At 38.3% G+C, this 16,142-nt stretch overlaps 1 protein-coding gene across 5 annotated transcripts in view; it reads right to left on the bottom strand.

Moving 5' to 3' along the window:
* Nucleotides 1–16,142, bottom strand: part of tle4 (transducin like enhancer of split 4) — an 89,051-nt gene that overhangs the window by 54,022 nt on the left and 18,887 nt on the right. For all 5 annotated transcript variants that reach the window (XM_012960982.3, XM_012961061.3, XM_012961022.3 and 2 more), the window contains 2 exon segments: nt 9,604–9,666; nt 4,450–4,524 (listed from right to left, as the gene is read on the bottom strand). In XM_012960982.3, the coding sequence (XP_012816436.1) occupies nt 4,450–4,524; nt 9,604–9,666 (138 nt within the window).

Genomic DNA, 16,142 nt, shown 5'->3' with positions numbered 1-16,142 from the left:
CATGTAAATGTGGCTCATGAGTAAAAATGGTTGGTGGCCTGTTTCAAGTGGTAATAAGTAGAGGTATAGCCGTTATCCAGAATGCTCAGGACCAAAGGTATTACGGATAAGGGGTCTTTCCGTAATTTGGATCTCCATACCTTAAGTCGAATACAAAATTAATTAAACCCAATAGGGTTGTTTTGCATCCAATAAGGATTATTTATATCTTAGTTGGGATCAATTAAAAGGTACTGTTTTATTATTAAAGAGAAAAAGGAAATCATCAAAAATTCTGAATTATTTGATTAAAATTGAGTCTATGGGAGACAGGGTTTCCGGGTAAGGGATTCCATACCCGTATATAGGAGGCTGCAAGAAGCTGGGGAACTTTTAATTTCACTGTTACAGAAGAATCTTATAATATGTGGTACTGCACATTTAAATTTTTACATGTGGTACTATGGTACGGAATTCTATTGAAATATCCAATTTATTACATATGCTGGGGGAAATAAAAGTATTATCTTGTAAGTTTCAGGGTGAAACTTTCTGGACTGTTTAATGCCTGCAAACAAATTGTTGATTTACAGTATCAGAATCAGCACTGTAGAGCACGCAATTTGTTCCAAAAACAGGCTCAAGAAGAATAAAAAAAAATGTATATCAAGGAATATCTCTCAATATTTGGATTTTCCCTCTATTTATTATAATCTATATAATCAACCTTAAGACCCCCACTACATAAGAGACTGTAAAAAAGCAGCACTAACATAATTTGGGTCAAGATGGCTGGCTGGGAACCTTCACCAGCATTGCCCTGGTGAAGATATTACATCTGGGAAAGTTTAAATTTTATTGCTGTGGTGGTTTTTACACTAGACTTTAGAAAAGAAAAACCTTATTGCCTTGAGGTGGTTGAATCCCAAGTAGACTGTCGCTTAGTCCCTAATTATTATTAACAAGTTTTAAAACAGGTCAACAACCTTTATGTACACTGAGCTACATAGCAGTCAGGAAAGTGGCAAATAAAGCAGTAGGCTTTGCGCTAAACCATAAATGAGGGTAAGCATACAAAAGACAAAATGTGTTTTAAATAGATTAACTGAAGGCTACAAAATGAGGAGAATGAGCCACATGGATTGCAGTGTTCTTGAATGCATCCATGTGAAGAGGTACTAAGTAGTAGTTTCTTATTCGAGCGTATGTATAGATTGGTAAATTCTTGAAGATAAGATTTCAGATATAGGATGAAGTAATGCCTGTGTGAGCCAATTCACGGTGAATTACAGTCATCAGTGCATGATATGATGAAAGAAATATTTTATAGGTAAAAGCAGCATGATTTATTTACCGATTGCATATGAAGAGTCAAGCAGGCAGAACCAAAAACAGAAAGCAGACCTATTTTGCCTTAAAAAAAAAAAAAAACAGTAGGATAGTCAAAGCCTGGTTTTAATGAATGCCACTTAGTAACTTTTAAGGGGCACCAAACATAGGACATACCTATCAAGTTAAAGTTTCCATTTTTTTTTTACAACAGTAAGGAGGGGAAAAAAATAGGAACTGAATTTACTCCATTCTTTAGTACCATTCAGGTGGCATAAAAAAGGGTTAATTCTGCACTTAGAAATGGCCTTTTCCTGCACTCACAACAAATGTTCAAGGGTGAACACAGCTTCTTCAGATGTGCCTTCGTTTTTTTTTTTTATTGGGGAACCTTACAGGAAATAAATGGTTACTCTTTCTCCATTTATAACCCTTAATTGACTACTAGTATTCTCCTGAGGTCAAAGAGGCACAAAACAGAATAAGAAATAGCCCATTAAACACAGGCCACAATCAGAACATTGCACTCTACCTCCGTCAGCAAGGATCAGAGTGCTGATTTCCTTGTTAAAAGACAGAGGCATAATTGAAGCAATATCTTCACTTCAGATTGATTATTCGGCGACCCTTATCCACATCTTCACTCAGCAATTTGAATTTTAATGAAAGTAAATGGAATAATTAGCATTTCAAAGTGTGTTTGATACACTGAATAAAAGAGGAAAAGACTTTTATGTATAATCTATACACAAAAGAAAAAGCATTTGGGAGGGGGCGAAAGAGAAAAGTACAGTTGTAGTGCCTTCATTAGAATAACTTAGCGGCTTGCACCAGCTGTACAATTATAGATGGGAATAATGTGTTATTAAAGCACGATTTCTCACCTCTGCATTGTGATGTGAAACAGACAATATTTCATTGTTTTTCTTTCTTCTATTGTAAATGTAAACAAAATCACTGCCCAGATCCGCTGTCTGACAGAACACGTTAATACAGCTGCCATTAATAGTGCTAACATATGGGACAATTTACCTCCCCCCTCCCTTTCTATTTATTATTAAGTACGGAAAGAGGGAAGAGGGGTGGAAAGAGCATGAATCAGTCCATTAGTGTTTGGTTTTATTTAACTTAAGAAGAGACCAGCCTTTGTCAGGTCATGATGTCACCCTCTTAATTGTACTGGATACACTGATTCATTTGCTTTAAACACTGATTAGCTGTTGAACAGGGATCCGCAACACATTACAAATTCCTTCTGAATCAAAGTAATGCTTACACTCTGCATGTAATATATATATATATATATATATATATATATATATATATATATATATATAAAAAACTTTTCATATGTATTTTCCCTTATTACAAAGAAAGACGCATTAAAGGAAGGGCCATGTGTGGTACAGCACAACATGGCCTAAAAAAAGTTTAAAAGGCAAAAACACAATGAGCTACTTGTTGTGGCTACAAAATAGACAATACTGATAATTGTCTGTTACATGTGTTTGCCATAGACAGTACTGAGAATTGTCTCTGCTCAGAGTATTTTTTGGCATTGTACCACGACAAGTAGCATCATGTGCTATAGTCCTAAAGTAGGGATACTTAAAGGACAAGGAAAGGCTAAGTCACTTTGGGGTGCCAAAATGTTAGGCACCCCCAAGTGACTTTAATCGCTTACCTTGTACCCCGGGCTGGTGCCCCTGTTAGGAGAAAACAGCACCAGCCCAGGGTACCTTAGCGATGCGCTTCCTCCTTCCTGCTTCATTTAGCTGCGACTATGCGATAGGCGCTTGCGCAGTAGAGTGAAAAGCCGACTTCTCTGTTAAAGTTTGCCTTTTTACTCTACTGCGCATGCTCGCGAACCAGGAAGGAGGAAGCGCTGCAGCTACCCCAGTAAGCGATTAAAGTCACTTGGGGGTGCCTAACATTTTGGCACCCCCAAGTGACTTTGCCTTTCCATGTCCTTTAACCTATGGGGCAAGCTGTTCATAGTTTATTGTTTATATTTGAACTACAGTTAAATCTCCAGTTTAATTTGGGACCTTTATTGGTAAGAACCCATGGGATCGAGTTACTTGCCCACGACAGATCTCTGCTATCGCAGGCGAGTAACCAATCCAAAAAGGCTTTCCACCAGCAACAATAGAAGTCGCCCTTTGCGTGACTTCTACTGTTGACGGTGGCAAGTGTTTATGGAGCGGTTACTCGCCCGCAATAGCAGAGATCTATCGCAGGCAAGTAATTTGCTCCGTAGGAGGAGAAGGCGGAGAAGTGGATCTACTCTAATCTGAACTGTCAGTGCAGCAACACAGAGCTGCTGATGAGAGCAGATCTGCTTTTTTTCATCTGACTACAAAACGCAGGTGGAGAAATGCGAATGGTATGCCATGTGTGACTGTGGCCTAAAGCAGTGCTGTTCTTCTTTTCGTATGCTAAGGAAAGATAAAGTAAAAAAATGTTGTCCTACAAAGAATCTATGGAGTCCTTAACAGACTGTGAACCATAAAAATTCCTTGGAAGCTGTATCCAAGCAGCAGGCCTATAGTTAGGTAGCCCTGGTCTATACAATAGTTTGGCGAGTGGCACATTTTAGACAAGGCTAAAGTTGATGAAAAGTTAATTGCAACTAACAGTCACTCTGCAGAGAGGAAATTATCACCATGTATTTTCTTTCATGTCTGTGAGAAATCTTCCAGGTTCCAAATGTTCAAAACAACATATGCCAAAAGGTTCCAGCCGAACCAAATCTGAATTAGCATATGCTAATTAGCATTCGGCAGGGTTAAATGGTAGCGGGGATTTTTAACCCTTACCGGTCCTAATTAGCTAATTAGGATTCAGATTTCAGTTTGGGATTGGGCAGAATCTATCAGGGTGGGTTCAGGGGTTCAGCCAAACCCAAAAAAAGTGGGTTCGGTGCATCCCTAAAATATAAATAGTCATATATAAATAGTGTTTCTTTCAACTCTACGTGAACAAGGGCTAAAGCATAAATGCATTTAAGACTTTTTTTTTTCCTTGTATTCTGAAACCTTTATATCGTAATGAACAATAAAGCTTCTCTATAATTATAAATACACTAGTTCAGTAGAAAAAAATACTTAAATTAATAAAAGCCTGGAAAGACACACATACCCCAATGATGGCATTCAGCTCTGCCATGGTCACCTGTTTGGCACGTTCCACAGCTTGTACCACTTGCTGTTGGTGCTGAAAGAGAGAAAAACAAATTAAACATCAGCAGTATTTAAGTTTCCATTATAACCATAACCACACATAATGATTTTTTTTCCTCTTTATTATGATGTAAAAGGGGCCTGACCACACCTGGGACGCAAAGCCAAACTACCATTGTGTAGCTTTGCCAGCTCAATAAAATAGGAGCCAATATATAACATGTCTTGTTCAAACTATTGCTAAAGCAACATGGAAAATGTGTTTTTAGTTAAATTAATATTAGTGCAAACTAAGCAGCTTCGACCAACAAATGCTGGAACTGCAGCAAAGGCACTAATCAGCTAGAATGCTTTTAAACAGCCATCCTTAAAGGAGAAGGAAAGTCTAAAAACAACATGAGCTCAATAACTTAGCCTTAACACAGTCCTTAACATATTTCCTGAACTCACCGTGCTGTTGCTTAATCTGGCTCTGACATGGAAAAGTCTTGTCAGTAAATACAGTACCTGCTCTAAGCCTGTGCAGCTTCCTGTCTCACTGAACACAGATTGTCCAGGACACAGACATGCTCAGTGCACAGCAGAGAGCTCCGTTTTTTTTTTTTTCCTCACAAGCTGGGGGGAGGGCGGGCTGCTGCTGCCAGGGAGATTGTTTATGGAGGGGGAATTTGTGGAGCTGCAGAAACTTTCTAACAGGAGCAGGGAGCCGGCTTGTACTTTTCAGCCCATTCAGACATGCTGGATAAGATGGCGGCGCCGTTCACTGAAACAAGCATGTAAGTTCTAGTATGTGTATCTTTGTAAATCTTTCATTAGGCAAGCCAAGAATATAGCGATTTTACACAGCAATAGTAGTACTTTTTAATAGTGTGCTTAATAGATTTTGCCTTTCCTTCTCCTTTAAGAAACAGTCTTCTACTTCATCTAATGGAAAAGGTCCCTTTAAATCCCTACAATAAATAACTTGTGTATCTTTTTCATTAAAACCCTTAGTTGCACAAGATTTGGCCCTCAGTGCTACGAATAGAAACCCAAAGATCTAGGGAATAAACTATGGAGAAAATGCATATTACTGCAAGGGCAATTTCTTTCATGACCTCAAGAAGTGGCAAAGCAGGACGTGGTTTACCACATATCAGCAGGGAAGAGAGTAAAGAGTAACTGCTCATAAAATACATTACCATTGTGTATTTAGTTTAATCCTTCTGATCTGAATTCTGTCCAACTTGAACTGTTTATTCATCTACATTCCTGTCTTTTTTGGCTTCAGTTGCCTATGGATACCTACCCAAATTTTGTAAAACTATGAACAGCCTGTGTTGCAGTAATATTGTAGTTATGGTACTTTTGCGCAGTAATAATCAGTAACAATGAAAGTGTAAGGTATATCCTAAATGAAAATATGATTCCAAAGATCTGTACTTAATGATCAAGCTACATTAATTGTTGAGAAAAGGGGAAACAAGCAATCTTTTTCTAATAACCATTCTGTCCAAGGCAGAATTTGAAGCTAAAAGACTTAAAGAGATACTAACACCTGAAATTAAACTGTTTTTAAATATATCTTAACATTGTCTTTGCATTACCTATCTGATACCCCATGTTCCTCTATGAGCGGGCTGCCATATTTGTGCAGCAGGAGTCCATTAGCATTAGATTCTTTAACGGACAGGTTGGTTAGGGACACTCAGGTTGGCATAACTTTTTATGTACATTAATATTGGAACCATCAAAATCAAAAGCATCAGAATATGCACACAGTTATGCTAGATGCCAATAAAATGTCCACATTTCAATTATTTAACTTACTTTCAGATTTTGTTTTTCTACAGACAAAAATGGGCTTACTTATGAATTGATATTATATTTAAATAATTAAAATGATGATCAAGGATTAAAAAGTCAGTAAAACAGCTTCAAAAGGCAAATCTAAGAGATGACACTGTGTATTAACCAAGCTTATTTGCCAGTTTTATATTTGAGCTAAGACAGAATGTGTCTTATGACCTATTTTATTTTGACAATTGCAAACCTGCAAAAAATCCCCATATTGTTTACACTTTTCCTTTGCTGTACACTGAGTGCAGAAGCTCAATGTACAAATAATAGTGCTAGCAGCAGCTACTGTTTTGGCACAAGTACGCAGCTTCATAAGCACCCACCAAACTTCCTAACAGAGAGAAAAAACAGAAGACTGTAGCAGTCTCAGAAGATAAATAATTTAGTAACAATTTTCTTTATTGCACTGAAGCACACATCAATACTGAACTGAAATCATACACCAGTGACTATGTTCCTTTATGTATGCCATACCTGTGGGGTAAGTAGAAAGAAATAAAACAATGACAGAAGGCTGTGAAAGAGAATTTATCATCAAAAGATACATGTTTCTATAAGAAGCCCTTTATTTAGAAGTCACCACTGGCCACCAACTTCAGAAACAGACCCAAACTGGCAATCTGTGAATTCTGGTAAATGCCAGAGGGGCTGCTGTAATATGCGAAAGTCACTGTTAATTGGGCCAACCCAGAAAAAAAACTGGACTATAAACTTTGTGAGTATAGTTCAGGGGTCTGGAACCTTTTTGGTTGAGAGAGCCATAAACATACATATTTTAAAATGTAATTTCGTGAGAGCCATACAATATGTTTGGCCGCGGATGCTGCGGGGCAAGGTAGGGTGGGTCCCAAGGATGCCGGATGCGATGCAGAGGAGGGCGTGGCCTGCGTTCGGCAGATAGAAGACGTGTTCTAAGTCTTAGAACACGTCTTCTATCCGCCGAGCGCAGGTGCAAGGTAGGGTGGGTCCCAAGGATGCCGGATGCGATGCGTAGGAGGGCATGGCCTGTGCTCGGCGGATAGAAGACGTGTTCTAAGGCTTAGAACACGTCTTCTATCCGCCGAGCACAGGGGCAAGGTAGGGTGGGTGCCAAGGATGCCGGATGTGGATGCAATGCGGAGGAGGGCGTGGCCTGCACTCAGTGAATAGAAGACGTGTTCTAAGGCTTAGAACATCTGCCGAGCGCAGGCCACGCTCCCCGTTATTTTTTTTATTAAAGATTTGGCAGTGAGCCAGATGCAGCCATCAAAAGAGCCACATCTGGCTCCCGAGCCATAGGTTCCCTACCCCTGTTCATAAGTGCCCATTTATTTAAAGGGCAAATTGGCAATTTACAATTTTTAAGAGGAAAAACAAAAACTTAATTAGTATCTTCTACTTATCAGGATATAAAAGGATATGTTTCTGTGTTCTACATGAAAGTCAGATATATGTTTACATTTTGCCATTCCATAAAATAAAAAGAAGACTTTAATGCTTCTACCTCAATTGCCTCTAGATCATGAACCTCCCCATCCCAGCAGAAGTTATCCCAAGGGACCCAAAAATCAAAAGTCCAGAGGTGAAATGTCCACTCTAACTTTATAAAAGACCTTCCCTGGTTGAAAATGCAAAGCATTACAAAACATGTCTTTTCAAACTTCAACTTCAAACCTGGTATCAGGAGCAAAAATATGAAGAAGCAAAAAATACAACACAAATATATCAGGAGCAAAAACACTGTCCAAATCCATAATATGCTGCAAGAAAGCTGGGCTTGTAACAATGCTTTACACAATCACAATACATAAAGCTGCACTTTAAAGTCTATTTGCAGTCACTTTCATAATCACACTGGGCACTAAGGTTTCTTTATTTAACCATTGTCCTATGTATATATTTTGCACATTCATAAAACAGGTAAAATCTGATAAAAAAAAAAGGATTGTAAGCATAAACCAAAGAGTTAATAATTTAAACCAGCTAACATCTTGTGGCCTGTCACCACAAGCAACACCTGGAAAATCTTACAACACCTTCTTCTCATGATCTTTGGTGGACCACCTTTCTTTGTACTGCATATACTAGTTGCTCTTCTCTAACCCACTTCCTCTTGAAGTCTAGCACATAGAAAATAGCTGCAATAAGCAACAGGCACCCTCACTCAGTCATACCATCCACCTTTTAACACCAGCTAAAACGCTGGGGATGGGGAACCATTTAAACCCTACGTCACGCAATTCATCAGTTATGCACTTAAAGGAAAACTATACCCCCAAACAATGTATGTCTCTATAAAAATATATTGCATAAACAAGCTCATATGTAAAACCGTGCTTCATCAAAATAATTTTCATTTTTAGTAGTATGTGCCATTGGATAAACCGAAAAAGTAATTTTAAGAATTAAGAGCCACCTCATGCCACCTTGTGCACACAAAACAAGCCAAGGCCCATATACATGCTAGGCCACATCAGCCAAGAATGGACAGAGTTCTGACTTTTGCTTCTACTCTTCTTCCTGTTACAGTTAAACTAGATGACTAGACACTAGGGTTTTAAGCAGTAGTGGTGGGTTCTGTGTATTTTATCATGGTGGCTGTAAAACTACAGTGCACAAAAATGATTTATTGTTGAATTTCTTCTTTCTTCATGCAAAATGGCAGCTTCCACAACACACATATATATACGTATAGATTATACGGTGCGCACAATAATTAGTGGTCTTAGAGTTCATTTACAACCTTGGCCTAAATTAAACAAAGCATCTTTACAGGAAGTACTCTGTACTTCCGACTCTCACCAGGTCCTCTGTTCTTGTCAAAAGGCATGAACATGCACTTAGTAAAGGGATTTTATTCATTCTGTTTACTCTGAGAAGCACTTGCGATTGATATTCTTAACCACACTTCTGCCAATATTTAAGTCTTATCATCAGGAGAAGAGAAGAGTTCTCTTCCTATTCTGGCAATTTTTCAATCTACTTTATTAGATGCCATTCTGACAAACCGTCATAATTCTGAGCAACACTGAGCGTACATGACAGGAAAACAGCCGCATTACGCTTAGCGCATTATAACATTTTCCATTATATAAGTGCATTTAAATTATATTGTTCTGAATTTTAATAAGATGCTGCGGTGGAAATGAGCAGAGCAGCAAGAAAATGAAATACAAGCATCATGAGATTCACAAGATCAAGGGGGTGGGGGGGAGGTTTTAAGTTTTTTTTTTTTACTCCTCTGTCATTTAAATGGCATCACTTAGCTTGGTGCCTGCAAGAGACATTCCCTTACCTCTTGGGACAAGAAAGGAATGACTTGTGCACAGATAGCATTCAGCCTCTTGACAATTTCTGCCTGCAGAGAGAAGAGAAAAAAAAATGAGAGCATTTCATTAAGCAAAGCATTCCCAAGCCTTTTTTCATGAGACAGAATGTATTAACATTTGATATATTGAATTATGTATACCAAGTGCACAGTCTCTAAATAAACACCTAAGAACGGAATACAGGAACATAAAGCTGCAGATGAACCACAAATTTTCTTGTAAGTTGCACTCAAACTGTTCAGCTCAGCAGTATGTTAATGAGAGGACTTCTCAAAGTTTTGTTGTGATAAAAGTACAGCTGAAATTTCAATTTATAATTTGCATTTTTTTTTAGGTCTTTAAAGCTTGATCAGTAGACCATTGAAACCTGTAGAGTTTGCCAAGTCAGCCTTGAAACCTGACAGGGGCTCATTAATGTGTACATCCGCATGGTATTTGACACCATCTGAGGAGTTAACTGCTCAAGTATGTATAGCTTATCTTACATGTCCCTAAAAGATTGCACAGGAAGAGAATCATACACTAGCACAGAGTGCTGCCTAAATAAGCTTAGCATTATACAGGTATGAGATCTATTATGAGGATTGCTCAGCAATCCTCATAATAAGGGGGGGGGGGAATATGTACCTCAAATTTACTAAGAAACCATTAATTGTTATACAAACCCAGTCAAATTGTTTTGCTACCAATATGTATTTATGCAACTTTGTTGGTATCAAGTACAAAGGTATTCTTTAATTATTACAGAGGAAAAAAAAAAAGAAATAATTTCTTTAAATGGACACTAATGGAGATGGCCTTCCTGTAATCCAGAGCTTTCTGAATATTGGGCTTCTGGATAAAAGATCCCACACCTATATATATAGGTAGGTATGAAGAAACTGTAAAAAATTAAAAAAATATTAAATCATATACCCAATAGCCCCTTAAATTTTGACCTAGCATAACTAATCCCTTTTCAGTTGTGTAGATAACATTTTTCTTACATTTGAATGAAGAAAAACATCTCTTGCAGATTGATATTTCTAGATACAGTATTTCTAGACACAGTACTGTATTCTTGTTGAAAAACATTGTGATCTGCCAAGAGCACGTCAGTGTGTGATTGAATGAAAATCTTTCTATCATTCAACTTACTTGAGAATTCTTGAGAGTTATTGAGGATTCTAAGGTCCTTTTCCATTAAAAAGGTTGATAAAAAGTTATATGATAAACGTGTGCAACGGGAAACTTTTTCTGGCACCTTCACACCCAGGCACCAAATGATAAAAACACCCAAGAATAAAAACTTCAAGAAACATTTCACAATGTTTCTCACATAGGACATTATCATTTTTGACAATTTTGATAAATCAACCCCTGAACTGAGAGGACACCACACTAGTTTTAAAAAATTTGTAAAATTTTGTTCTAATTAATGGGTAAAAGGTAACCCCCAAACCCTTAGGTCTTCCGTTTTCATAACATTATGATGATATTATTAATATATATATCTATATCTATAAATATCTATATATATCTATATCTAGGGTTATGGAAGGTGTCATGTACCGCAACCATTCAGTAATGCAGTGGAAAGCCCTTCATAGGATAAGAGTAAAAAAAAAAAAAAAAAAAAACTTTCCCTTGCCTACCTGGCCATATTCATTGCTTCCTTTGTGTAATTGGTTTAAAAAGAGCTAAAAGGAGGCTATGAAAGGAGGGGAAAAGAGGTTTTGCTAGGGCAATTGCAGGACAATGGAGACTTTTGCAAAGATGATAGCAAGCAATAGTCCGCAAACCTTGCACAGGAACTAGTAAATACAAAGCAAGAAAGAAGTTAAAACCTTCACCTCTCAGAGAATGCAAGTCAAAATTTAAAAAGCATACTGCCCAATAGTCCTCCTATTGTTTAGTAAAAACACCACACTTTTGGCTCCCCTAATCAAATATTTACTCAGTCACACTTATTTCACATTTTCTAGAACAGGCAGCCATCTCTAAAAAGGTATTCTCCCTTCCTTTCCCTCCTTGCTTCATACTGCACATGTGTTTCATTCCTTCCCCCCCTCCCCTCTGCCAGATCCGCTTCTGATTGGCTGGTGGGCATGTGTAGCTCAGAACAGGAGACAGGATCAAGTTACACACATGCTCAGAGAATAGGAAGGCTGCCGCTGGCAGCCTACAGGTAGGGAAGAGACATTTCAGTGATGTCACTGTAGTCTTCACACTGCTGTAGGCTGCCAGCACTATATCTTAGAGAAGCAAGCAGGGATCTGGGAATTTAGATATGCAGTAAGTACTTAAAAAGAATGCCTTTAGACTTACTTTTAATTTATATTAACCTTTCATTGTCCCAAAATGAACGCAAAAAGCAATTATTGTAAGGAACAAATAAAGTAGGTTACACCAAAACCATTACTCCCCACCCTACCCAAATAAATGACATACATTATGGTGCCTTTTTCCTCCTTCATATAAAATGTTCAAAGATGAGACCACCCATATGCACCAATGTGGGGTTTCATTTTAACATGAAGCATACCAGCAACTTGAAAAGCTGCCTACCAGCAAATAACCACACCGCATGTTTAAAAGACAGCAACACCTACTAAGCACTGCACAAGCATGCAAGTGCTGCAGCATGCAAGGTAGACACAAACACAAACTTTCAAATTGCTTAATTTTCTTGTGAAAAATATTCAACCAGAACCAGAGAAAGCTTTGAGCCAAGATACCTTCTGCATAGTAGTTTCAAGATGGTTGTACATGTCATGGTGGTAACTAGAGGAAAGCCAAGGTCAGCTATGATAACGTGCAGTATACTGATAGAGGTTAGTAAGATCTCAAGAAAGACACTTACAGGCCGTGGTTTAAAATACACAACACGAGACATCCCAAATGTGCTTGCATCTATATACATGGGCAATATGCGCTCTGAGGTTTATAACCACCAAGTGATCCACAGCCTGCTCTAAATAAAATATTTGTACTTTCTAATATTAATCTTCCCATAATACCCTCTCTACACCCCGGTCACTGTCTCGCCCCCATATGACAGCTTCAGTTGCCTTGGAAACAAAGCCACTTGCACGGATCATCAAATCTGCCTTTGTTGTCCCATGAGACCGAGCTTTGAGAGGCATTCACAGATCTCACTACCGGCTTCAGCTATTGCCCAATAGCACTATGGAAACACGCTCCTAATGGTCTGTGTTTTTAAAGTGAGTCTAAACTAATGGCGCAGAGCCCAAACTCCTTTTCCAGCATAGCCATTAAAGGATGTAGGTTATTGCTGTTGTCACCATCGATATTTGTCATTGTAATGTAATTAGGGCCCTAAAATGATGCATTACAGCCCTTGGCACAGCTTCTATTAAAATCTTTTCTTCTGCTCACTGAACTGCGACCTGCTTCCTGATGAATAACAGACAGACAGCTTTAGGGAGAGAAGAAGATTCACCACATACACATATTTTCTCCTCCTTTTTTCTTGTTTGCCATAAAAAAAACAACATTTTTTTTGGATTTATTTAAAAAAAAGAAGAAAAGAAGGCAAGTATTTGATTTTTCTTTTTTTTTTTTTTTTTGGCTGCTTGAACTTCTGATTGTAGCTGATAAATCTTGCTTGACAACAAATTTCAAGCTTGCAAACCGCAGGATTCTAATCTGCTATCCATCAGTCGATGCCAGCCCTCTAACTTCCAATCAAATTTGTAGGTTATGTGGGTCATGCATCCCTGAACACATACATTCATGAAGATCCTGTTTATCTTGCAGCAGTTTTCAAAAAGCTATTAAGCTTGCTGTATGTTATTACACTATTCAATACATTAAGAACCTTCCTTATAAACAGTTGCTACATTTATTGGATGTAGGGGCATTCACAGATTTAAAACAAGCAGTTTAAATAAGAATATGAAAAGAGTAAAATTTTACTGGCCAATAAACAAAAAAAAAAAAAACAATACTTTGATTTAGCTTATATATGTGCATTTATTAAATTATTGAACAGACAGGCGGCATTTGAAAATAAACTAGAGGAACCAAACAAAGGTGGTTGTTATTGTCAATTGTTCGATCAATACGCCATTTCTGCTTTGAAAATGCACATCACTACTCAATGGCAAGTCTGTTAAGGAGAACAAAATATAATACAAGGCAAGGGAGGAGGGTGAAGAAGGAAAATCGATAGTAGGAAATGGCAATGCTGTTACATATACTTCTGAAGCCATTCAGACCTGATCCTCACACCTCTAAATGTGACAAAGGATAAGAGCAGCATGGGTCAAATCAATAATGACCATCTTCATTTAACAAGGAACAGGAGCGCAGAGGTTCCAGCCTACTAACCACTTAGGCACCAGAAAGAGAACCATAATACCTTGAATTCCTGCATGGAGAGAACAGATTTACCATAAAGTAGATAAATATATCTTTTAAATATGAATCCTGATTTTACCTTGCCCCATAATAAAGAGTGGAAAATCTCAAGTGTGCACATAAATTATAACAAGGGCACAAAACTCAAAACCTTGCAACTTATAATAAATGTAGATAGTTTATCTATATTTTTGCGTATCCAAAACATAATAAATGTCAATAGAAATATGCTATACAGGTATGGAATCTGTTATCCGAAAACCTGTTATCCTGAAAGCTCTGAATTACAGGAACGCCATCTCCCATAGACTCCATTTTAACTTAATTTAAGTTATTTCCTTTTTCATCTGTAATAATAAATCAGTACAGGTATGGGATCCCTTATCCGGAAACCTGTTATCCAGAAAGTTCTGAATTACGGAAAGACCATCTGCCATAGATTCCATTATAAGCAAATAATTCATATTTTTAAAAATGACTTCCTTTTTCTCTGTAATAATATAACAGAACCTTGTACTTGATCCTAACTAAGGTATAATTAATCCTTATTGGAGGCAAAACAAGCCCATTAGGTTTATTTAATAAGACCCCTTACCCAAAAACCCCCAGGTCCCGAGCATTCTAGATAACAGGTCCCATGCCTGTATCTACACATATAACCGCATCGTTTGAGAATTATTAAGGTCCCCATACACGGGCAGATTGCAGCTGCCGATATCAGTCCCTTGGACCGATTCGGCAGCTTATCTGCCCGTGTAGGGGCAGAAACGAGGGGCCTGGCCGACCGATATCTGGCCTGAAATTGGCCAGATATCGATCGGCCAGGTTAGAAAATGCAGTCGGATCAGGGACCGCATGGGCTCGTTGATGCGGTCCCTGAACCGACTGCCCCATTGCCGCCAATATAATTTGATGGTTTTTTTAACTACACGTTCCCCGATATTGCAGCATGTATGGGGACCTTCAGGCTTAAAACTCCCAAGGATAGCAAAATATGAATGCACATATGCAGAGAAGGATGATTATGTACACACAAGATGCCCTCATTCTTCTGTACGAGAAGAACAGAAATGGACAGCATACTCAAACCGTATGAAGTTTCTCCAAGATCCCTGACCCCTGGCCTAAACAGCCAATAGTAGTCGTCACCTGTTGAAAACTGCAGAGCTTAATAAAATCTGACACCCCAAACATCGGGCTGTCACCCAACAACCATGGGCTCCTCTAAGTAACTGAGTGGGGATATGAAAATAAAGCTGGTGCCTACAAAAGCAGATTGCAAAATGCCTCCAGCTTACAATTTTATCAAGCGATGTATGCTGGACAGAAAAGCAAACCCTCATATGACTCCAAAGGTCCTGCAGCTGACATTGGTTTTGCACTGTTTCATAATACAAGGTTGCTTGCACAAAAATAAAAATATCTGCATAGGAATGAAGGTGGATCCATTATGCTTTAGACTGTGTGGCAGCCAGTGGCTGCAGAGGGAAGTATTGATTCCACTTAGTATCTGCAAATTCTGAATGTTTATGTGTCAGCCAAAAAGTATAAGCTAAAAAAGGCAAGACAATGATTCTAAACATACCTCAAAAGGCACCATGAACTATTTGTAAAAAAAAAAAAAAAAATTGTAATCTTCAGCTTGCTCTCTAAGTCCACAGACTTAAAAGCCACTAAAAATCTGTGGGAAGACCTTTAACATACTGGAACTAGAAATGACCTGTGAGAAAGAGTGAGCTTTTCTTGTCTGCCATTAGCCTAATGGTTCTACATAGGCCATCCATGTGACTTAATTGTTAGCTCACGGTAAAAAGAAAAAAGAAATTAGGCCGTTTTTGCCAAACACTTCAGAGGCTAAACTGGGCAAAGATAGCCTCATTTGATGCCCAAACCCATGTGAGGCTAATGCCATAAGGGGGCGGATAAATGAAGGCCTATTTTCAGCCCCTCCATTGGTATCAGCCTTTTCCTGTGGAGTGAATATTGGTACTAAAATGCATACTCACTGTAATCCACTTATGCATCTTAACTGTTCTCCTAAAGAAAAACTGCAATGCAGCTAAGCAAAGCCACAGAACTGGCCTAACTAAGGAACTCTGCATACCAATACTGCAAAAACCAATGGAGACACCCATATGTAATG

Source organism: Xenopus tropicalis, chromosome 1 (assembly GCF_000004195.4).
Source record: "Xenopus tropicalis strain Nigerian chromosome 1, UCB_Xtro_10.0, whole genome shotgun sequence".
In the NCBI taxonomy this organism is placed as follows: domain Eukaryota; kingdom Metazoa; phylum Chordata; class Amphibia; order Anura; family Pipidae; genus Xenopus; species Xenopus tropicalis.
This window is presented reverse-complemented; position numbering and strand designations above follow the sequence as displayed.